Raw genomic sequence first — 25039 nt, forward strand, 5'->3', positions numbered from 1 at the left:
TTTTTAGTGTGAGAATTCAGAAGGCATGACTGGACTCAAAATGTGTGGATGCAATGTTCTTTTTCTTAATTTTTGGCGGGCATTTTTGCCTTTATTGGATAGGAGGACAGTAGATTGACAGGAAGTAGTTTCACAGGTAGGGCTCAGCAGAAACAGTTTTTATTTTCACTCATCAGGCATTGTTACGGCTGGCGCCGTTTCTTTTATTGTGTTGTAGAGTTTTGCTAATCGTCGCCATTTTGGGAAATTGTAGTTCAGTGTGGGAACTGTGGGGAACTCTGGTCTTTGTAGTTTCTCTTTGACTGTCTTCCTACATAGTCCTCTCCTGTCTAGATTGGTTGGCTTGGGGAGAAGATTGGAGATTGAGAACTGCTGTTGCTGATTGGCAGCTGTTTGGCACAGTCTTCTTCATATGCTGCAGACTGAAGTTGGGTAATCAGAGGCAGGAAGTGGCTGATCCATGCTGCTGCTCCTCTTATCCTCCCACTCCTAGAGACTTCTGTTTTGTTAGCAAACAGTTTTGGTGATAATGTTCGTCTTTGTTTTTGTATTGGTTGTTGTGTTGCTGCGCTCTACTTAATGTATTTAGCTTTCATGACAATGCCTGCTTCAGCCTTGGCTTCGGCCTACCCCACAGGCTTTACATTAGCTTGCTACTGTTAGCTGCTACTGTTAGCTCACTGTAGTGAGCCAGCATCACCTTGTGTCGCCTTTTTATGTGTGACCAATAAATCACACGTACCTTGTCATTGTTGTCTTTCCATTTTCCCTAAAACACTGCAAGAAATATTGACCCTATAGCCTAACAAAGCATTTCATTAGTATTAAGTAGCCTATTCAAATCTTATTTTTACAAAAACATGTGGGACTGAATCTGCAAGTGAGGTAAGATGTAATTATTCATTCAAGTCATTATTTACAGTATTCTGCCTCATTCCCACCGTGAAACGTCATTGAAGCAGTACGGCCCTTTTCACAGAAACCGTTTTGAGGTGGTAAAACAGAAGTAGGTGTCACCAATATCATTAACGAGGGTCTTGGCAGTGGAACACCTAATGGAATGGAACCATCATTGTAGCGTATTTCACCTGTTTTACTTGCTGCTTTACCACTTCAAAAAGGTTGTTGTGAAATGGTCTATTGATTGATTTCAAATTTGAGGCATTTTTTTTTGCACTTGTTTTAAGAAAAAAAAATTAAGGTTGAATTTGATAGCCGACTGACTTAGTTTTGTGTGTGCAGGTCAGGATGTTGAAGGTGTAGTGTTTGATTTGGGATGCTGTTGATGCTATAGTGATTGCCTGGATGACGCTAATATGACTTATGTTTGACCCCTGGGCTTTTCTCAGCATCATTAGTTTGGAGTCTCTTCTATTCAGCCAGCAGCCGGCGAGCGCCTCTGTGCGCTCGAGTTGCCGATAGGCTAATTTTGGTCACATGCGCTGCTCAGTCTACTGAGAATTTGCTGTATAGGCTACACAGCCCCCATACAGCGAGCGATCAAACAGAAACCAGAGGACAATCCTGAGGAGCGTATTGGATTTGCTTGTTTTATTATTGTCATTTGAAAAAGAAAAAGTGAGATTTCAGGGTGTTTTCTGGCGTTCCCACTCCTTTTGACTGGCATCCTGAACGTTAGGGGCGAGTTTCAACTGGTGTTTGGACGCTGACATGATGCTGTCAGTGGTAGACAGAAGCTTCCTTTGCTAATCTGATTTTCTTCCAGCGTGATATTTCTCTGCTCAGAGCATATGGATGTAAATATGAAGCGAAGTGTTCTGTTTGAATAGCTTGGCTACACTCTGAAGGTTATACCGGCTAGCTACAAACTTTATTTCCTTATCATTTTCATTTGGTGGAAGATGACGAGTGAATGGAGAGTCTCAAGACAACAGGATTTTCGATGAAGCACGCAGCGTTTTCCCACGAACACTAAATGCTGGTTTGGATGAAGTGTGTTTGTTGTGATGCGTCTCGCCTCCATTTCCACTGACACCAGTTTGGATTTCCCTTTTTGGATCTGTGCGTTGTTTCCAGAATGGCTCGCTTCGCAGAAGATCTACCCAGCCGCTATGGAGGAGGCGGAGGCGGTGGAGGACGAGGCGGACCGGGCGCCGGGAGAGGGGGAGCCCGGGGCGGCGGTGCTCCGGGGGGCCAGAGGATGTACAAGCAGTCGATGGCCCAGAGAGCCAGGACAATGGCCATATACAACCCTAACCCTGTCAAACAAAACTGCTTCACTGTCAACCGCTCCTTGTTCATCTTTCGCGAGGACAATCTCATAAGGAAATATGCAAAGCGGATAACTGAGTGGCCATATCCTTCCTGCCCAGTAGCCTACCACCGGGTAAAACGAGGTGCTATCAACCGCGTTTACATAACCTATCTGCCCTTGCTTGACAAGCGCACGGCGTTGGAGGCTGTCAGAAACATGCCACAGCCTCTAGCCTATTTATTGAGCTATTAGCAAGTTTACTGAATTTTGGATTATATTTCATCCGTGCTTTCTAGTTAACCTGAGAGTCGAGGCTGACAAACCTGTAATCTCTGCCAGGTTGTCAAACCCCCCAAGCTGTTGAATGAGCATTGTTTTCGCTTGTGTGGAGTAGGCTAGTGCCCCTCTGTATTTCTCTGAGCGCAACACTGAATGCACCTGTCGCTCCGTCTTATCTTGACAAACAAACGATTTAACAATGTTCACATATTGGGACGCTGCTGCTGTAAGCCTAATTGATATGCTTTAGTTAGGCGACAGGGACGTTCTTTTGTCAGGATGTCAGCTGTAAACAATCTATGCAAACCGAGCCCTGCGTTTTAGTTAATAATCAAACATCGCTATTGATTTTTTACCCGAATAGGATCCAATGAGAAGGTGCGTGCGTAAACGGGGCAAGGGCAGCTCAGAAGCAGTGCCGCTGCGTTATCGCTGCTTCCCTGCGCTCTCGCCGCCTCACTCCCCCTGTCTTGTCTTGTCGAGTCATGCAATTATTTTTAAAAAGCCTCGGTCGTGCTTGTGCCGTCCTTTAGTTTGACTGTGCGGCGCAGCGAGCGCTCAGTGAGTCGGAGAGACCGCTACTCTGCTCCAAGGTTACAGCTACGCCTCGTTGTCCTAGTCGGGAGCCCTCTCCATGGTGCTGAAGTCGCCCACGCTCACCGCTCCACGCCACTCTGTCAACACTGCAAAAAATGTCCACCATAACACAACACACCATTAAGTCTCACATTCAAAATCTTACTTTACTTAAAGCAAGTGACACGTTTTTCCAGTGGGGTGCCATGATTCCTCTAGCATCCAATACAAAAAAAAAAAAAATTCAAGGGAAATAGTCTCAATATCTTGAAGCAAGGCAGAATCAGGGAGATCACTCCACATGAAGAAACTTGATATTTCATAATTTTGAGTTGATTTGCACAAGTGAACCTATCGGACCTCATTAGCAGATTATTGTTTTTCACTTGTTTTAAGAAGAACATTTTTAAATCTCAATTCTACATTAAGATGAATATTTTTTGCAGTGAAATGCTAAGACTGGAAAGCCAGAGGGCGTATGACAAATGCAACCAGACAGCTGGATGTGCTCTGTGGGCGACAGTGAGAACACCATTCACTCAGATGTAATCCAATAAAAGTGGTTATAATTTCTCCGTGCGACCGTGCCCTCTATGAGTTGATATGAGTTCATGCAGCCTTCCCCTTCTCACAGGACCACATTAAAAAAGAGACACATTTAATGAGAAATAAAAACAATCCCAGTTGAAACCGTGAAAGCAGTATTATATATTATATATATTATTATATTATTGCCTTTTAAAATTCACTATTTGTCAGCAAATTGGTGATGCAGTTACATGATGAAAGCCGTCGGGTGTCTCATGACTAAATTATTATACATCTCGGCTTTAATGCCCCCTATCCCCTTGCGATTCATAGGCATTCAATAGGCCTTGACCCGCGGGGAATTGACCCGGTGAAAATGGATTGCAGAATGAGCCAAGCATTGAAAATGGTTTGAAATGGTCAACCATCTGGAAAGATCGTGAACGCATGGATAGGATGATGCTTTCTTTCTAGAAAGGCTTCAACCAGATGGAAAGTTTATGCTTTAGTGGAAATAATGAATGTGAATAATGTGCTAAGATTAGAGTTTAATGGGAAGCATCATACAGTAGTGCAAAATGCAGATTCATTTCTTTCTCTCGACCGTTACATGTTTACAATGGGCAACATTACAGCAGCAGCATTCAATTAATTGCCAAGACTAAAATGCGTTGCCAACAATTAACTAATTGCACCATCCTTCACTCTGCCCACTATACTCATTATAGAGCAGGCAAACTCACTTTCTTTATTTGATTCTGATGGAAAAGTCTTCACACATAATATTGAGAATGTCATTCATGAATGATCTGTGAACTGAAATCAACTGAATGCAACTCTACATGTAACTGCTCCTTAACCCTCACACTCCATTTGAGTACATGATCCTGGCCACAATCATCGCCAACTGCATCGTCCTCGCCCTGGAGCAGCATTTACCTGCCAGCGACAAAACACCGATGTCAGAACGCCTGGTAAGTGTTTGAACACTCCCTTCTTTGATGCTTACTTTCTTACAGCCATCCTGATAACGTGACCTCACATCCTGTTTCACTGACCTCACATCCTGTTTCACTCTACATATCAGTCTGCTCTTCCAGCCGCCCGCATCCATTTCAGTGGGCTGGAGTATTTTCCTTGACAGACAACTCCTTCAGCCAATCGGCATCGGCAAATCCAATGCAAATCCACTCGGAAGAGCGGCGAAAACGTATTTTCCACCGAGAAACTCGGCTGGTACATATTCTTGTTCTTGTTTAATTGTTTTCATTGAGGCTATTTCTGCAATAACTGCGAATCTAACAGGATTCATATCGTGCAAGTTATGTAAGAGTGACCATATCGACACAAGTGTTAGAAATGTCACAAGTGTTTAAATGTCTAAAACAACTTACATATCGTAAGAGTGACCATATCGGATTCCGACCACCTTCACCATATGAGAGTCCATCTTACAACGACTGTGTTTACTTTATTAATGTTAAGCAGGGGTCCAGTGGTAAATACAGAGGTGGGTAAACTATCCAAGCTGAGTAGTTTACCCACCTCGTTTGCCCTCATTGATTGATACAGTTGATCTAAAAATCGGTGAGTAAACTATCAGCCTCATTTCAAAAAGGTGGATAAGCTGCATTTACTTGCGTTTACCCTCCGCTACACCCCTGACGTTAACGTTACCGCTCGTTCCTCCTGGATACGCCAGCAGTGTCCCTGATTGGCCCGTTAGGTTAACTATGCCGCAGGTCTCTGATTACGTTCTAATTTCTGGACATGGCTGGGGGCGGGTGGAACCGTGGAAGTCCAGACTGATGTCCCAGTCAGGGAGCCAGGGAGTTGACCTCCTGTGTCCCAGTCAGGGAGCCAGGGAGTTGACCTGCAGCAGTCCAGTAGGAGCAGCATGCGTCCCTCATTAAGTCCCTTTGTTTCTCAGTGTGCGTCTTGTAAGTCAACAGAGCCTCTCAGCCAGATAGCTTTGATCTCCCAGCTGCTCACACATGATGCGCTCAGTTTAAACTCACACTTGAACCCTGCCAGTCACGCTGTGCAGCTAACCAGCCTCAGAGAGTCTGTCTGCTGTACGGGGAGGTCAAGTTGCATTTACTGCCATCTGTACTAAAAAATAAGAACAAAAAAAAGATTTGTAGAATACACAGAGCTGCATTGTTCGGCATTCAAAAACAGAGATTCAGAGGGTCGTCTGGGTAGCGTAGAGAGGTAAAAACAGAGAGGCAGAGGGTCGTCTGGGTAGCATAGAGAGGTAAAAACACTCACCGACCACCGCGCAGACCTGGGTTCAATTTCCCTGCAGCGGTACTTCCGGCTTAGTCAGAAGTTCCTACAGACACTATTGGCTGTGTCTGCGAGTGGGAAGCCGGTGGGGTATGGGTCTTGGTCGATGCAGTAGTGCCGCTTCTGGCCTGTTTGGGGGAGGAGAACTGGGGGGAATAGTGTGATCATCAACTGTGCTACGTCCTGCCGGTGAAACTCCTCCCTGTCAGGTGAAAAGAAGTGGCTGGCGACAGCCTACACATGTATCGGAGGAAGCATGTACTAGCAGTCTATGGCTCAGACTACACATGTATCGGAGGAAGCATGTACTAGCAGTCTATGGCTCAGACTACACATGTATCGGAGGAAGCATGTACTAGTAGTCTATGGCTCAGACTACACATGTATCGGAGGAAGCATGTACTAGCAGTCTATGGCTCAGACTACACATGTATCGGAGGAAGCATGTACTAGCAGTCTATGGCTCAGACTACACATGTATCGGAGGAAGCATGTACTAGCAGTCTATGGCTCAGACTACACATGTATCGGAGGAAGCATGTACTAGCAGTCTATGGCTCAGACTACACATGTATCGGAGGAAGCATGTACTAGTAGTCTATGGCTCAGACTACACATGTATCGGAGGAAGCATGTACTAGTAGTCTATGGCTCAGACTACACATGTATCGGAGGAAGCATGTACTAGCAGTCTATGGCTCAGACTACACATGTATCGGAGGAAGCATGTACTAGCAGTCTATGGCTCAGACTACACATGTATCGGAGGAAGCATGTACTAGCAGTCTATGGCTCAGACTACACATGTATCGGAGGAAGCATGTACTAGTAGTCTATGGCTCAGACTACACATGTATCGGAGGAAGCATGTACTAGTAGTCTATGGCTCAGACTACACATGTATCGGAGGAAGCATGTACTAGTAGTCTATGGCTCAGACTACACATGTATCGGAGGAAGCATGTACTAGTAGTCTATGGCTCAGACTACACATGTATCGGAGGAAGCATGTACTAGCAGTCTATGGCTCAGACTACACATGTATCGGAGGAAGCATGTACTAGCAGTCTATGGCTCAGACTACACATGTATCGGAGGAAGCATGTACTAGCAGTCTATGGCTCAGACTACACATGTATCGGAGGAAGCATGTACTAGCAGTCTATGGCTCAGACTACACATGTATCGGAGGAAGCATGTACTAGCAGTCTATGGCTCAGACTACACATGTATCGGAGGAAGCATGTACTAGTAGTCTATGGCTCAGACTACACATGTATCGGAGGAAGCATGTACTAGTAGTCTATGGCTCAGACTACACATGTATCGGAGGAAGCATGTACTAGTAGTCTATGGCTCAGACTACACATGTATCGGAGGAAGCATGTACTAGTAGTCTATGGCTCAGACTACACATGTATCGGAGGAAGCATGTACTAGTAGTCTATGGCTCAGACTACACATGTATCGGAGGAAGCATGTACTAGTAGTCTATGGCTCAGACTACACATGTATCGGAGGAAGCATGTACTAGTAGTCTATGGCTCAGACTACACATGTATCGGAGGAAGCATGTACTAGTAGTCTATGGCTCAGACTACACATGTATCGGAGGAAGCATGTACTAGTAGTCTATGGCTCAGACTACACATGTATCGGAGGAAGCATGTACTAGTAGTCTATGGCTCAGACTACACATGTATCGGAGGAAGCATGTACTAGTAGTCTATGGCTCAGACTACACATGTATCGGAGGAAGCATGTACTAGTAGTCTATGGCTCAGACTACACATGTATCGGAGGAAGCATGTACTAGTAGTCTATGGCTCAGACTACACATGTATCGGAGGAAGCATGTACTAGTAGTCTATGGCTCTCCCCAGATCGGCAGAGGGGGTGGAGCAACGACCGGAACAGCAGGGGGGATTGGCCAAGTACAATTAAAAATGGGAGAAAATTCAAAAAAGAGAGATTGAGGAAAAAAAGAAAAAGATTTGTAGAATACATAAAGCTGTATTCTTCAGCACTCAAACTACAAGGCTACAAGGCACAACAGCTTGATGTGATAAGGTCATGTCTCATGTTCACCCACCTGCTGCTGTTCACAATGATCCTAGCGATTGTGAAGCAAATTCAGCCTTGGAGATGTTGCAACTACGGTCGGTACCTGAGGAAGTGATTAGCGTGGCAGCACAATGGAGGAAACACACCTCCTCTCCTCTCCCCGCCCCCTCCACCTCAAACACGCCTCCTCTCCCCCTCCACCTCAAACACACCTCCTCTCCCCGCCCCCTCCACCTCAAACACACCTCCTCTCCCCGCCCCCTCCACCTCTAACACGCCTCCTCTCCCCGCCCCCTCCACCTCAAACACGCCTCCTCTCCCCGCCCCCTCCACCTCAAACACGCCTCCTCTCCTCTCCCCCTCCACCTCAAACACCCCTCCTCTCCCCGCCCCCTCCACCTCAAACACACCTCCTCTCCCCGCCCCCTCCACCTCAAACACGCCTCCTCTCCTCTCCCCCTCCACCTCAAACACACCTCCTCTCCTCTCCCCCTCCACCTCAAACACCCCTCCTCTCCCCGCCCCCTCCACCTCAAACACACCTCCTCTCCCCGCCCCCTCCACCTCAAACACACCTCCTCTCCCCGCCCCCTCCACCTCAAACACGCCTCCTCTCCCCGCCCCCTCCACCTCAAACACACCTCCTCTCCCCGCCCCCTCCACCTCAAACACACCTCCTCTCCTCTCCCCCTCCACCTCAAACACACCTCCTCTCCTCTCCCCCTCCACCTCAAACACACCTCCTCTCCCCGCCCCCTCCACCTCAAACACACCTCCTCTCCTCTCCCCCTCCACCTCAAACACACCTCCTCTCCTCTCCCCCTCCACCTCAAACACACCTCCTCTCCTCTCCCCCTCCACCTCAAACACACCTCCTCTCCTCTCCCCCTCCACCTCAAACACACCTCCTCTCCTCTCCCCCTCTACCTCCAGGATGTAATACAAGGATCCTTTTAATTAGAACAAGGGATCAGCTATTATTTACCAAGCTCTGTAAGCAAGAGGAGGAGGCGTGCTGTAAGCGGAGGCCATGATAAGCGGAGGCCATGATAGACGCTAGTCAACAAGAGCCTTTCAGATCCATCGCCGGTGTTTAGCGCCGCGCTCCTTTGGGGATTTCCCCTGCCGTCTCCTGAGAGCCATGAAGATGGAGCATATATATATAATTCAAGAGCATTTTAGATGTCTACATAATAGATGTTATGTTAACACATGAGCAGCACCAGCAACATTATTCATGGATCCTGGGAACCCTCCAGCCCTGTCATTACACACGCCATTCAATTGCTTTGCCTACGAATCCTCTTTTTATAGCAGAGTAAGATGAGTATGTCTCACTGAATGGCTGTCATTATTCTCCCTACAGGTGATACCTGTTTCAAAGTACCCTTTTGCTGCTGCTTGTCGCGGCAGTACGTGTTTTTCTTCAGCTGCTAGTGCAGTGAGTTGTGCTCGTAGAGTGATCAGACTAATACCTTTACGTGTTTTCCTTCAGCTGCTAGTGCAGTGAGTTGTGCTCGTAGAGTGATCAGACTAATACCTTTGGAATCGGCTTTCATTTGACATCTTGTTGGACTCTTACTGGTCAAAACAAACTGTACATGGCAGGCTCATATAAGCTTCATCTGCACTTGCTGGCACACAGCCATTTACTTTAGCACAGCAACAGTAGCTCTCCTCCAGCATGATCTGTTCTCAGCGGTTTGGGCACTGTGGTTATAGATGTAACCTCGGCACTATAGAAAAGGTCACATATCTTATAGCTGTCAAACTGCTTTATGTGATTCTTTATGTGGGGGCGGGGCTGGGGACACTTGTCATGGTTGTAGTACTGTATGTAGAGAGAGAGAGGGAGAGAGAGAGAGAGAGAGAGAGAGAGAGAGAGAGGGGGAGAGAGAGAGAGGGGGAGAGAGAGAGAGAGGGAGCGAGGTGGGGGCTGGGCTGGGGACACTTGTCATGGTTGTAGGACTGTATGTAGAGAGCGAGAGAGAGAGAGAGAGAGAGAGAGAGGGAGAGAGAGAGGGGGAGAGAGAGAGAGGGAGCGAGGTGGGGGCTGGGCTGGGGACACTTGTCATGGTTGTAGGACTGTATGTAGAGAGCGAGAGAGAGGTGGAGAGAGAGAGAGAGAAGGGAGCAAGGGGGAGAGAGAGAGAGAGAGAGAGGGAACGAGGGGGAGAGGGAGCGAGGGGGAGAGAGAGAGAGAGAGGGAGCGAGGGAGAGAGGTGGAGAGAGAGAGAGAGAGAAGGGAGCGAGGGGGAGAGAGAGAGATGGGAGCTTAGTGTAGGCGTGAGATATCCTCTGCTAGTGGCCCTGCCTGTGCAGAGCCCCCCAGGCTCCTGCTGATATAAATGGAGTCAAAGGAAAAAGTGTCATGTCACACGTGCCTGATGCAGCTCCCTGCACTGACTCTGAACAAGGCCCTGATGCAGCTCCCTGCACTGACTCTGAACAAGGCCCTGATGCAGCTCCCTGCACTGACTCTGAACAAGGCCCTGATGCAGCTCCCTGCACTGACTCTGAACAAGGCCCTGATGCAGCTCCCTGCACTGACTCTGAACAAGGCCCTGATGCAGCTCCCTGCACTGACTCTGAACAAGGCCGAGGGTTAACCCGGCCGCACTGCAAATGGGCTTTGATCAAACCATGGTGCACTATTCACTAGGGCTGTGAATCTTCACTGGCCTCACGATTCGATTCGATTACGATTCAGAGGGCTACGATTCGATTCGATCACGATTATCAATGCATCTTAAATCGATGCATCACTTTTTTCCGCAATCCATGATTTATTTTTTCTCACTTTCTTTTTTCTCACTGTGTGGCTACTTTTAAAATAAAAGTGCATTTGGAATTGCATTGTATTATGATCCATAATTAAAATAAACAACTGCATGTACTTCCATTATATTTTATTTGATTATAAAAAAAAAAAAAAAAAAAAAATTTATAATCGATTTTTGACATTTGTGAATCGATGCAGAATCGTGCACGTCCGCATCGCGATGCATCTTATAATCGATTATTTTTGACACCCCTATATTCAAGTGCCACGATATCTTTAATGATGATCTCATCCTGCACAAGTCTACCTCCTAAAACCATCAGGTTTGTGGATCATTCTGCTCTTCCTTCCCATAGAAAAACCCAATTGCCTTTCCCTCCGTGACCCATATTCCATTGGCTTAGACCAGGGGTGCTGATTATGACCCAGGGACCACCATAGACCTCTTTCACAGCAGCCATTTTATGTCTAAAAGGCAGGAAGTAAGTAACACAGGTGCACCAAAACATGAATTAGGGTTTCCAACTTCCAGTCCATTTAGGTGTGTTTAGGCAGTGCTGGGGCCCTAATTAGTGAGTTGGTTGCACCTATGTTTACCCTGCCTTTTAGACACAAAATGGCAGCTGTGAAAAAGGCCCACTCTGACTAAGAAGCAGCCCAAGGAGCACTGGTGTGAGGAAATTGGGGTTGAGATTACATGGAAACTACATTATTGAATGCATGGTCAGGGATCACCTGCAATGCCTACATGGACCACCCCTGGCTTAGACCTTTGAATGATCCCTCACAGCGTTATGTCCTGCCCCAACATCCTGTTTCAACAGGAAACGCATCATATCCAGGAAGTAAAGATGCCATTTCATGGGGCCTTTAAGTCTTTTGATAGTATTATTAGCGCAGTGATGTCCATGTGACATTTTGACAGGTCTATAGATTTTATGTAAGACACCGTCATCATAATTATAATTTTATTTTGTACATAGTGATCTGCCATGAATGGAAGTCAGCCCTTTTATTACATAAGTGTAAATGCATTAAATGCATAGCCTTACAGCTCTATTGATTTCTTTTCTTTTCACCGCATTTATTCACTTTTCCTCCCGGCAGGAGAGCAGAGCTCCTCTGTCCATGTCGAGAAGAGAATGGAGCCATCTAACCTTCTCTCCACGCTTCATTAAGCACTCTCTTACCTCCAACAAAAACATCTCCCTCCATGTCTCTCTGTCTCTCTTTCTGTAGGACGACACGGAGCCCTACTTCATTGGAATATTCTGTTTCGAGGCCGGCATTAAGATCATCGCCCTGGGCTTTGCCTTTCACAAAGGCTCCTACCTCCGCAACGGCTGGAACGTCATGGACTTTGTGGTCGTTCTCACTGGGTGAGTCCCTCGCCCGCCGGGTGTGTGTCAGAGATGGAAGGAATAAGTGAGAGAGTGCCTTATTGTGTGTGTGTGTCTGTGTGTGCGTGTGTCTGTGTGTGTGTGTGTGTGTGTGTGTGTGTGTGTGTGTGTCTGTGCTTTGAGAGAGCGTATTGGAATTACCACTTTTTCAGTGCAGCAGCTGCCTACAAGCATCTACCTGTTATTCACTGAGTGACACAAACCCATAAAGGATCACATAGTCACATAGACGAAGTCCTGAAGCACATAACTGTTGCTGCATGTTGATATAGCATCTTGATATAGCATGTTGATATAGCATGTTGATATAGCATCTTGATATAGCATTTTGATATAGCATCTTGATATAGCATCTTGATATAGCATCTTGATATAGCATGTTGATATAGCATGTTGATATAGCATCTTGATATAGCATTTTGATATAGGATCTTGATATAGCATGTTGATATAGCATCTTGATATAGCATTTTGATATAGCATCTTGATATAGCATTTTGTTATAGCATCTTGATATAGCATGTTGATATAGCATGTTGATATAGCATGTTGATATAGCATCTTGATATAGCATTTTGATATAGGATCTTGATATAGCATGTTGATATAGCATGTTGATATAGCATGTTGATATAGCATTTTGATATAGCATTTTGATATAGCATCTTGATATAGCATGTTGATATAGCATGTTGATATAGCATCTTGATATAGCATTTTGATATAGCATGTTGATATAGCATGTTGATATAGCATCTTGATATAGCATGTTGATATAGCATCTTGATATAGCATGTTGATATAGCATCTTGATATAGAATCTTGATATAGCATGTTGATATAGCATCTTGATATAGCATGTTGATATAGCATCTTGATATAGAATCTTGATATAGCATGTTGATATAGCATCTTGATATAGCATCTTGATATAGCATCTTGATATAGCATGTTGATATAGCATGTTGATATAGCATCTTGATATAGCATTTTGATATAGCATGTTGATATAGCATGTTGATATAGCATGTTGATATAGCATGTTGATATAGCATTTTGATATAGCATGTTGATATAGCATGTTGATATAGCATCTTGATATAGCATGTTGATATAGCATCTTGATATAGCATGTTGATATAGCATCTTGATATAGAATCTTGATATAGCATGTTGATATAGCATCTTGATATAGCATCTTGATATAGCATTTTGATATAGCATGTTGATATAGCATTTTGATATAGCATCTTGATATAGCATTTTGATATAGCATCTTGATATAGCATTTTGATATAGCATCTTGATATAGCATGCGGGTGATATTTTATGATGCATTTCACACAATGTCACAGGTATGCAGTGTCCGTTGTGACATTGAATCTGTTAATTTTGGCCTTTGTTATTAATTGCTATTCTGAGTGTCTGCGTAGCACAATGAGTTTCAGCACTCAGTGGTTAGCACTGTTGCCTCGCAACAACAAGGTCGCGGGTTTGAACCCCGGTCCGTGTCAGGTCCTTTCTGTGTGGAGTTTGCATGTTCTTCCTGTGTTTGTAGGGGACAATAAAGGATAAGTTCACTTAACCTACGTAAACTTGCTACAAATCAACAATAAGTATTAAGTAGAAGTCTGGCAATTGTTTTCTAATTGTATTTATTAGTTAACTGGATTGCTGAATTATGTGATAGATGCTTTTAGTGTTGGAAGTTCACGCTAGGCTTTGTGTGTGGGACACAGGTATGGAGCATCTGGTAGTGTGGCTGCCTGGCACTGGGAAGCTGTCACCCTCTGGGGTTAGTTTGTCCCTTGTCAGGCAGGAGTCAGGAAAAGTCAACGATGATGGAGCAGTGTGTGGTTAGGTGATGATGGAGCAGAGTGTGGTTAGGTGATGATGGAGCAGTGTGTGGTTAGGTGATGATGGAGCAGAGTGTGGTTAGGTGTAGGGATGGGCATTTCTAGCAAAAACACTATTCGAAATTCGCTGGCCAAAAGTCGACTTTTAATCGAAATTAAAAAAAAAAAAAAAAAAAAAAAACTTTTTTTTTTGAGTGAAATGTTGCATTGTCTCCCCTGATTCTAAGTCTAAGGCTTTATTAATTAATAGAAAAAGCTTCTGCTGTGGATTTTTAGCTCAAACAAGCATTGCACCACTGAAGTAAAGAACATGTTACATGACATTGACATTTTTTCGAAAATAAATATCACTGCTATGCTGATGACACCCAGCTTTTCCTTTCCTTCCCCCCCTCTGACACTCAAATCGAGGCTCGCATCTCTGCATGCCTCAAAGACATTGGCGACTGGATGTCTGCCCACCACCTCAGGCTCAACCTTGGTAAGACCGAGTTACTCTTCCTCCCAGGAAAAGACTGCCCTCTTACAGATCTCTCCATCTCCATTGACAACACCACTGTACTTCCCTCCCAAACAGCCAAGAACCTTGGGGTGATCCTTGACAACCAGCTGTCTTGCTCTGCCAACATAGCTGCTACAGCGCGCTCCTGTAGGTTCTCTCTCTACAACATCCGCAAAATCCGTCCCTTTCTCACAAGAGAAGCGACTCAACTCCTGGTCCAGTCTCTTGTCTCCTCCCGCCTGGACTACTGCAACGTGCTTCTGGCCGGCTTACCTGCCACCGACATCCGACCGCTTCAGCTCATTCAGAACGCTGCAGCCCGTCTGATATTCAACCAACCCAAATTCTCTCACGTCACTCCCCTCTTCCAGGAGCTCCACTGGCTTCCCATCTTGGCCCGCATCAAATTCAAGACACTGGTACTGGCCTACAGGGCAGTACACCAGTCAGCTCCCCGGTACCTGCAATCCATGGTCAGGTTCCAAACCTCTCACCGCTCCCTTCGCTCCTCCACCAGTGCAGGTCGCCTCGCCCCTCCTTCGCTACGGGGGCTCAAAAGTCGCTCATCCCGATCTCGACTCTTCTCGTCCCTGGCACCTCAATGGTGGAACGAGCTTCCACCTTCGGTCAGGACTGCTGAATCACTGCCGATCTTTCGGAAAAGACTAAAGACACACCTTTTCAGGCTCCATCTGGGCCCTCCTTGATCTAACTTCGTCTCTCTCTTTCCTTATATATAAAAAACAAAAAACAAAACCTAACCAACCTTGTACCACTAACCTAAACTTGTACCACTGTTCCTTCAGAAGTTGTAGTTGTCACAGACTGTGCTCCATAGTTGATTGTTCTATTGCTGACAAAAAATGTGTTATTGTAAGTCGCTTTGGATAAAAGCGTCTGCCAAATGACGTAATGAAATGTAATGTAATGTAATAAAAAACAGTTTTGACAATCATGAGTGGTTCATTAAATATTTAGTAGGCTCAGGTCTGAGTGCCAAAGGGGTGCCAAAGTCACCCCCTCTCCCTCTTCATGGGATTTCATCTGCCATTCATTTTTCCATAAACATTGCTTAAAATGCTTATAAAAATTGTTTTACTTGCTCAAACCAAGCGATTCGACTATACTTAGAATCAGGGGAGACAATGCAACATTTCACTCACACAATTTTTTTTTTTTTTTTTTTTTTTTACTTTTTCCCCCCCGAATTTCGACTTTCAATAATAAAAGTCGACCTTGATAATAACAACGATTATTCGAAAATTCGAAATTCGATGCCCATCCCTAGCGTATACCTGCAAACTAGTCACCTTTAGGTGACAGCCACCTTTTTGATCCCAAAATATGGCACAGTGAATGATTTCTGAGCATCTGTCACCTTTTTCACTCTCCATGAGTTTGCAGCTATGTGTTTGTGTGATTCCTAGCGGTGTTTAAACTCATGCAGGACTAAAAGGTATGAAAGGCAGTGCAGTGCTACTTCTGTACTCCTAACCCTTGTTTGGCACCCAGAACATTGATAGAATGAATGTTTGTGAGTTGTATATTTTGATGTCCTTGGATGAAAGTCTTGTATATGCAGAAGTCAGCTTTTCAGCAATTCTCATGGGTTTTGAATGAATGTGTTTCACGGGCCCCAGAGTGTGTCTGTGTGTGTCTGTGTGTGTCTGTGTGTGTGTGTGTGTGTGTGTGTGTGTGTGTGTGGGGCGGTAGGTTCATGTCAGTTGGGGGGGATTCTGGCCTGTTGTTTGAGCCAGCTGTGCTCGGGGGATATTGGGGGGGTGGTAGAGTCCTAGAGGGGTCTTTCAAGCCTTGTTGATGAGGCCGATGGCAGTTGGGAAGAAGCTGGCAGTGGTGGCCCAGCGGTTAGAGAAGCGAGCTTGTGACCGGAAGGTCGTCTGTTCAATCCCCGGGACCGGCAGGATAAATCTGGGTGGGGAAAGTGAAAAGGCAGCGCTTGCCCCTCCCCCATTACCACCACTGAGGTGCCCTTGAGCAAGGCCCTTAACCCCCAACCGCTCCAGTGGAGCTGCTCAGTGGGCAGCAGATCAGACTGTGGTTGTACTGGTCAGCTTCCAGGTGTGAAGGTGTGTGTGAATGTGAACAGGGCACTCCTGAAAAAGAGAGCATTGCTCTCAGTGAGACTCCCCCTGTATAAATAAAGGTAAAAAAAAAGCTGTTCTTGTGACGAGAGGTTTTGGTCTTGACAGACCTCAGTCTCTTGCAGAGGGGGAGCATTTCAAAAAGTCTGAGAGTTCTCACTCCCCTTCTACGAACCTCCTAGACCCAGTTTCAGTGGGAAGAATCAGTTGACATGTGTCACAGCTTAATGATTCCAGTCTTCTTTAGTGCTGGAAAAGTCACCTTTTGCCTTAATGCTTTATCTATTGTAGTCGGCCTTTTGACCACAGCAGCAATAAATCAGTATAAGAAAAAGCCTACTCACTATAAGGCACTTTATCTACTCACTATAAAGCTGTATTATATATATATATATATATATATATATATATATATATATATATATATATATATATATATATAAACTGTATATAGCAAGAGGCAAAATGATGCTGCTCTTTTGAGCTGCTTAACCACAACTGTGGATATTAAAGCGATGTGTCTTTATCAGTGGTTTACTATCCAATCCAAAGGACCATTTGTGTGATTTTTATTGTAAATTGATTATTTTAGTTTCATTGGGAGTTTTCTAGGAAGGCGGTTTTTATAACGGTACACTTAAGTACCAATTCCACTTTTTACTGCAGCTTGCTGAGCTACTGCTGGAAGATGATGACTCTTTTATTTTCCAGTATTTCAAGTTCACATTCACAAAGGACTTGTCTGTAGTAATGATGCAGGATTGATGCTCCACCACCACATACAGTAAGAAGGCCTTGATCAAAGTACTGTTCAATTTTGTTACAGTAGTTTAAAAATTAAGCCAATGCGGAATTTCCATAAACCTGCATTCTTTCGAATGGCCTGCAGGGGGCAACTCCACTGGCTGCAAAAAAAGAAGTGCGAATGGATGGAAGTCAATGGGAAAATGACCCTACTTCTGACTTGATTTATGACCTCAGTAAACACTTTCTTAATGAGTGTGGTCTTCGAGTAAAGTAGACGATAAATCAGACTATGTTTTGGGGCATGATTGACAGGTCGCCTGTCCAGTGATCGCGCAGCTCGCCGATCACGGACCAATTAGCAGGTGGCACAAACTAATGGGTGAGGTGAGGTCACAGTCCATATTTTGATACGGTCTCTGGCACGAGCCAAGCCTATACAGACAAGCTGTGAAGTGCCTTATTGTAGCATCTCTCTTGTATCATAGGGAACCAGGGGCCACAAAAACATGCCTCCATTGCTTGGTTAAATTTATGAGCAGAGAGATATTGTACCGCCTTGCTGATATGATATATATTCTATATTCTATATTCTATATATATATATTATATATATATTATATATTGTACCGCCTTGCTGATATGGGCTCTAGATTGGATTTGTGGTGTAAATAATGGCGAGTAAGCCCACCAAGTCAATAAACGAATAAATCAATGTGGATATTGAATGAGGTACAGGATGGAGATTCCAAAGAGGAAGTGGTTTGAGGAACGATAAGAGCATACAGTACATGGGAATGAATGAATGTAGAATCTGCAGACTCCTTTGTGAATGAACATTTAAAATGTCATCTATAAATATTCAACCAGGGTGACTTAAAGGATCATTTCACCCAAAAATGAAAATGTTGTCGTCATACTCGCCCTCATGCCAGTTGAAACACAGGTTAGGTTTGTCCATATAACACACAGGGAGGTTGTGAGCACATTGACATCAACACTTTATTTCCCAGATTAAATAAAAACGGGGGGAATCGAAATCCGGTCCCCCCCCCCCCCCCCCCCACACACTTTTTAGTGAAATGTTTTATGGTCACTCACGATTCAGTAGGTTACTGGTTGGCTTGGTTCCAGCCTTAAAACTCGTGATAAAAGGATTTTTCAAAATGTCTATGGATAAAATGAATGGGGAATTCTCTTCTGGGGCAAGAGACATCACGTGGCTGTTGAGCTCTATTCAGGGGTGGAGCAGACTGATGTAACGAGAGTTCAGGAGCATGAAAAAGACAAAATGATGGTCAAGTGATCGTGAAAACCTTTTGGTTAGACAAAGAGAGCAAGTAGTTGGAAATTGTGAACTCCATTTGTAAAGAGAATGAATGATCATGTATTCTGAAGTGTAGCGGTAGATTCCCTGCCTACCAACATGAGGGTTGCAGGTTCGCGCCCCGTGTTACCTCCGGCTTGGTCGGGGGTCCGTACAGGCATGATTGGCTGTGTCTGCGGGTGGGAAGCCGGAATGGGGGTATGTGTCCTGGGGGTGCTTCTGCCAGATGGGCAGAGGGGGTGGGCAGCAAGGGAAATTGGCCAAGTACAGTTGGGGAGAAAATGAGGGGGGAAGGATCATAAAAAAAATGCAGGATAATCAATCAAGAGTGACTGGTTAGGCCGGGGTTTTATCGATCTCATTGGTCAGTTAGCTAATTAATGCTGCACTATGATTTTTTTGGCTATCTTACGAAAAAGGGGAAATACATAATCAGACATTTGAAATGAAGACATTCAGTTCTGCACTATTAATCATCTTATATTACATAAGTCATGAAGTCAATAGTCTATCTTTATCATTTCTCCACTTTAATCAGTGTTAGTATCTTCTCCAAACCCAGTGCTTTGACCTTGGCTAATCCAATCCTAATGAAACAGTCTAAATGATGGTGTCGCTGGAGGCCGTGGCAGACCTTTAATCTGTCCTGATCAGCATTACAGCTCCTAATAAGAGAAGAAATCTGTCCTTGTTGACAAAGGCCTAATCAATAGAATGCCGAGCCTGATGAGGAGCCAGACATGGCCAATCACACTCTGACTACAACAGCGTCTGTCTTTTGGCTGTAGCATTTTTACAATTTGACAAAATTGAAGGGACATTTTGCCAGGAACTGATTGCTGATTGCTTTCAGACAAGATTCATTGTACTATGACTCAGCTGTTTAAATTGCACTATGACTCAGCTGTTTAATGTCAGAGGCAATAGCACTGTAGATAGGAGTCAGCTTAATTGAGTTCCTCTCCTCCCACTCACTCTCACACAGGGATGTTATCAGGAATAATACAAAATGTAGAAAGAGTGTGTCCAAACACACACACGCACACACACACACACACACACACACACACACACACACACACACACACACACACACACACACCTGCACACAAAGTACATAAACAGTGTTACATAAACAATAGCATTTACCTCTGTCTGACAAGGTGATCTTGAACATTCAGAAATAGCATTCACAAAGGGCTTTTAGCGTGCTGTCTTTGATGTTGTAATTGAGGCTTGCAGTCGTAACTGTATTATTCACGTGTGCCTTGGTATCAGGAATATGTATTGTATGAAGAATGAATCGCTATTGCCTCATTGCCTCATAGTGTTTATTTTTTATATATATATATATATATTGACGGGACCCATATGCATGTGAGCTGTTGAAGAGTCTACACTACGTGACTGTGTCCAGAATCGGCTTGGATATTCAAACATGTTTGATATAATGGTTGTGGCTCTGACTGGCGGGGGGAGGCAGTACACACTTGATGATTAGAATCTACAGCCACCATACACTGCAGAGTAGAATCTACAGCCACCATACACTGCAGAGTAGAATCTACAGCCACCATACACTGCAGAGTAGAATCTACAGCCACCATACACTGCAGAGTAGAATCTACAGCCACCATACACTGCAGAGTAGAATCTACAGCCACCATACACTGCAGAGTAGAATCTACAGCCACCATACACTGCAGAGTAGAATCTACAGCCACCATACACTGCAGAGTAGAATCTCCAGCCACCATACACTGCAGAGTAGAATCTACAGCCACCATACACTGCAGAGTAGAATCTACAGCCACCATACACTGCAGAGTAGAATCTCCAGCCACCATACACTGCAGAGTAGAATCTACAGCCACCATACACTGCAGAGTAGAATCTACAGCCACCATACACTGCAGAGTAGAATCTACAGCCACCATACACTGCAGAGTAGAATCTACAGCCACCATACACTGCAGAGTAGAATCTACAGCCACCATACACTGCAGAGTAGAATCTACAGCCACCATACACTGCAGAGTAGAATCTACAGCCACCATACACTGCAGAGTAGAATCTACAGCCACCATACACTGCAGAGTAGAATCTACAGCCACCATACACTGCAGAGTAGAATCTCCAGCCACCATACACTGTAGAGTAGAATCTACAGCCACCATACACTGCAGAGTAGAATCTACAGCCACCATACACTGCAGAGTAGAATCTACAGCCACCATACACTGCAGAGTAGAGTAGACAAAGACCCAACTGGAAATCCTGTCTAAAATCAGGGGGAAAGTCTTGTAGTGTAACCTCAGCTTTAGACAACACAAGAAGAAATGGGTGTAGTTCCCACCTGCATTTCACAGTTTCTCCAACACCTGCTAGAGCATTAGGCATCCATTTCCACTCAATATGTTGTTATATCTCAAGTATATCTATATCTATCTATCTATCTATCTATCTATCTATCTATCTATCTATCTATCTATCTATATATATCTACTATAGTAATAATCCATTTGAATTCCCCACCAGGTGTCAGCCTCTCACCTCTAAACTAACTCTGAAGGGTACCAAATTGATCACTGATCTTATAGTTGTAAGCGGGGAAGTGGATCTGTATGAAACAAATCATAATCTCTTCCATAAGTAAGTCTCGTCCAGACACACATTTTTTATATATTTTTTACAGGGGCATCTAAGTATGGCAGCAAAGATAGCAGGTAGTGGCATGGCACATTTCTCATTGTTAAGCTATTGATCCATGGTGTCATTGATTATAACTGGGCAGCCTAAAAGACGGATCCCAGAGAGTTGGGATTTGGAGAACTATAATGTTTTGAATCGATGTTACCATTTAAACTCGGGAAGTAGCCAGTTTAACATACTGTACTCAATCGAGTTTGTGATCACAACAGGGAGCATTTGACATGGCAAACCTATAAAGCATGCTCTCTACAAGGCCATGGTAATCTTTCTTCTTTATATTTCAATGTTACTGTTGTTGGCGTACATTTTATGTACAGAAGGTCGGATATAGATTACAAGATCCTTAAGACCTTCTCAGGGCGCTCGTCTCGTTGTGAGTCTTTTGTCTAAATTGAGCTTTAAGTTTCAATCCATGATCTCCCCTCTCCTACCATATTTTCAATATTATCTGGAATCCAAAGCCCTAGCCTACAAGTGAAAGGATGCAGTAGTGTAAAAACAAGGAGGGGAAACCCCCCACCAAGCCCCAATTATACAGGACTATATCCTTCGCAGAGTCCGAGATGTCATATTGCTTTGGGCAGCAGTGCTGCTCACAGGATTCTGGCTGCCTCCCTGTTCTATTTACACCTGTATCCAGGTGTGTTTGACCTCATTTCATCATTTGTCTCTGGTGTATGGGTGGTGTCATGCTCACTCAGTTGAGGGTCTGCAATTCTTCCTACACAAGTACCTGTACCCAATACTAAGGCTGGGCGATATTACTTCAAAGAAATATCACGATTAATTCAACTCGATTACCATTAATGAACGATTAAGCAACACGTGTTTTGTCGATACTGCATTTATTTTGAAGATTACAGTATGATGGGACACGTTTTCGTTGGCATGACTTTTATTTTGAAACAGGTCCACCGGACATTCTGCATCTGGAGAGGAAAGCTAACATAGGAATCACAGAAGGGGTTTGTTGTCACGTTGTACGGATTGCATTTACACCTAGCTAAGATCTGAACACAATGCAAAAGCTTTGCTTTGACTGAACTCTTGAACGCGGACTAACGTTAGTTGGACGGGGGGAGGCACGTGACTGAACACGACATAGTATTTTTCTAAGGGAACAGTTCATGATCGCACACATTGGAGAAAGTATTAACCGACATGAGCAAGATTAAGACAGTTAGAGCTTCTAAATGTCGGTTTTGATACATTTCCGGTTTATTGCCCAGCCCTAGTCTGGAGGAGACATTCGTGCGATCAAGCCCCCTGTGTCGACATTAGATTAGATTAGCCTTTATTGTCTGTTCTGCCAAAATGCCCTTGAGCAAGACACTGAACACCCGGTTGCAGTTGTGTAGTTGGTTCTACTGTATGCTCTGACCTCTCTGTGGGGGTAAGCAAATACAGGATTTCCCTGTGGGCATCATTAAATAATTTGGATTAAGAAAGGTGAACACAGCACACTGCTTCCAGGGCTAACACATTTATGCAACTATTACTTTACTTTACTTACTTTACTTGACTTTATTGCATTTAGCAGATGCTTTTATCCAAAGCGACTTACATCACATTTCACCAATTCAACTTGGCACAGGAACATAAAAACAATGAAAAACAGAAGCATAGATCACAAACAATCAATGAGAGTTAAAAGTCCATCACATAGCGCATTACAAAAATTTAATAAAAGATAAGATCATTTTATCAGTTTGATCCTTAACAACCGCAGCTGCACCTCGTTGGCTGGCATACATCAGCGATGTTTGGTTGTTGAATGAATTTGTTCATCATACAGTAGCTTAGGCTACACTAACCTATGAAAATATTCATTTGGGCTAGAAGGAGCTGGGTGGAAATGCCTCCGCTCGCTTTTCAATCTGGGAGTGGTGTCTGTCACCTGAAAGCACACCCCAGGACAGGAATGTGGCGGTGCTGCGTGGCTGTGTGTGAAAGCAATTTCTGTGGCGAGGCTGCCGGCTTTGCGGGCCTTCTGAACTGCAATTCTGCGCGATCTGTCTGTGAAAGCGGCTTTATATTTGATACGGGCCAAGATGGGGAGCCAGTGGAGGTCGCGGAAAAGGGGAGTGACATGGGAGAATTTAGGCAGGTTGAACACCAGACGAGCAGCTGCGCTTTGGATGAGCTGGAGGGGTTGGATGGCCGAGGCAGGTAGTCCCGCCAACAGAACATTACAGTAGTCTAGGCGGGAGAGGACAAGTGCCTGGACCAGGAGTTGAGTATTTATACAACTATTATACAACGTTTCAACCTTCATCCCTGCTGACTACTGAAAATATCATTCATTTGTTGTTGAACAATAACATGAACCATAAAGGCAACAGGTGGAAAGTTTCAGTGACAGGATTGGCTAGGCTGGAGGCTGGAGGCTCGGTGCAGCCCTGCTTGGCCTGCCGCAGCTCGGCCGGCCTGGAAGGAGAGGAGACTTGTCATTCCGGGAAAACACTACCACTTTTGTTCAGAGGGGGCACTAAAGTCAAGACCATTATGAAACTTACATGTAGCTGCTTTAAGGCCTTGCGTCTTTTGGCAGATTTGGGAACAGGTTAACCTTCTAAAATCTATCGGTAATAATAATATATAATAACATAATATATTGGTATGTCCTTGTTCAAGGAAGAAATGACACAATAAAGTCAACAGCTTGGCCATGCCTGTATTCCCCCTGGCAAAAGAGGCATAACAAATGGCAATCACACAAAAAAATGTCGACCGTGGTAAAATATTCAGTATATAAAATGTAGGCTCGAGAAAGAACTTCAACCCTGAGGGGGAGGCAATGGGGTCAAAGAACTGCTCTCAGAGAGCGCAGCGCACCATCACTCCAAACACAGACCTGTATGTAACAAAGTCTCCTCCACTATTCAGCACACACTACTCAGTTTAACAGACAAACACAGACATGTATGTAACAAAGAGGCCATTTACACCTGGCGTTAACATGTGCTTTCTGTGATCAGATTGCAATCAGATTGTGTTTTATCACTTGAAAGTACAGGTGTAAACACCCAAAATGCATTGAAGAAGGATTGCAATCTGATCGGCCAAACCACCTCCGGAGGTGGTCAGGGATGCATTGTGTACACATTGAACACAAGTGTAAATGCAATGTGTCCTCTCAATCTGGATACAGCAACTTTATGCGCATTGAGAGGACAACCATTTCTGTTTTCTGCCATCAGATTGCAATCAGATTGCAATCTGCAATCTGATGGCAGAAAACGCATGTTAACGCGTGTTAACGGTGTAAATGGCCTCAAAGTCTCCTCCACTATTCAGCACACACTACTCAGTTTAACAGGAGATTCTCTGTAAGCCAGGTGGTGCTGGTCTTAGATGTGTCACTGGCCCCTTTAGATGTCTAAACCGTAATGGATCTAATGCACTTATCAACCTGAATTACACTAACTTTTCTTTATTTGAATCCTAAATTCCATCACTAAAATATTAAAGCTATACAGGCTGGAAATGATTTAACTGCCTGAGACTGTTCAAAGGAAGGATCAGTGATATTTCTTCAGAGGCACGGCACTCTCCACATCTGAAGGATTGTAGAAAAACAAAGTAAAAGTGGCAACATACCCCTCACAGATATTTAACAAGACCTGGGTTTTTCAAAACCCAAGTGTTTTGAAGGGTTTTTCA

The 25039-nt window shown here is 44.3% G+C and overlaps 1 protein-coding gene across 1 annotated transcript in view; it reads left to right on the forward strand.

Annotated features, from left to right (window-relative positions):
* Positions 1-2038: 2038 nt before the first annotated feature.
* Positions 2039-25039, forward strand: part of cacna1bb (calcium channel, voltage-dependent, N type, alpha 1B subunit, b) — a gene marked incomplete at both ends in the record, with an annotated part of 257187 nt that continues 234186 nt past the window's right edge. Inside the window, 3 exons of the mRNA XM_083638052.1 lie at positions 2039-2332; positions 4477-4572; positions 11973-12112. Of these exons, the coding sequence (XP_083494178.1) occupies positions 2039-2332; positions 4477-4572; positions 11973-12112 (530 nt within the window). The remainder of the gene's footprint in view (positions 2333-4476; positions 4573-11972; positions 12113-25039) is intronic.

This window comes from Poromitra crassiceps, assembly GCF_964638095.1.
Source record: "Poromitra crassiceps genome assembly, chromosome: 6".
NCBI lineage: Eukaryota > Metazoa > Chordata > Actinopteri > Beryciformes > Melamphaidae > Poromitra > Poromitra crassiceps.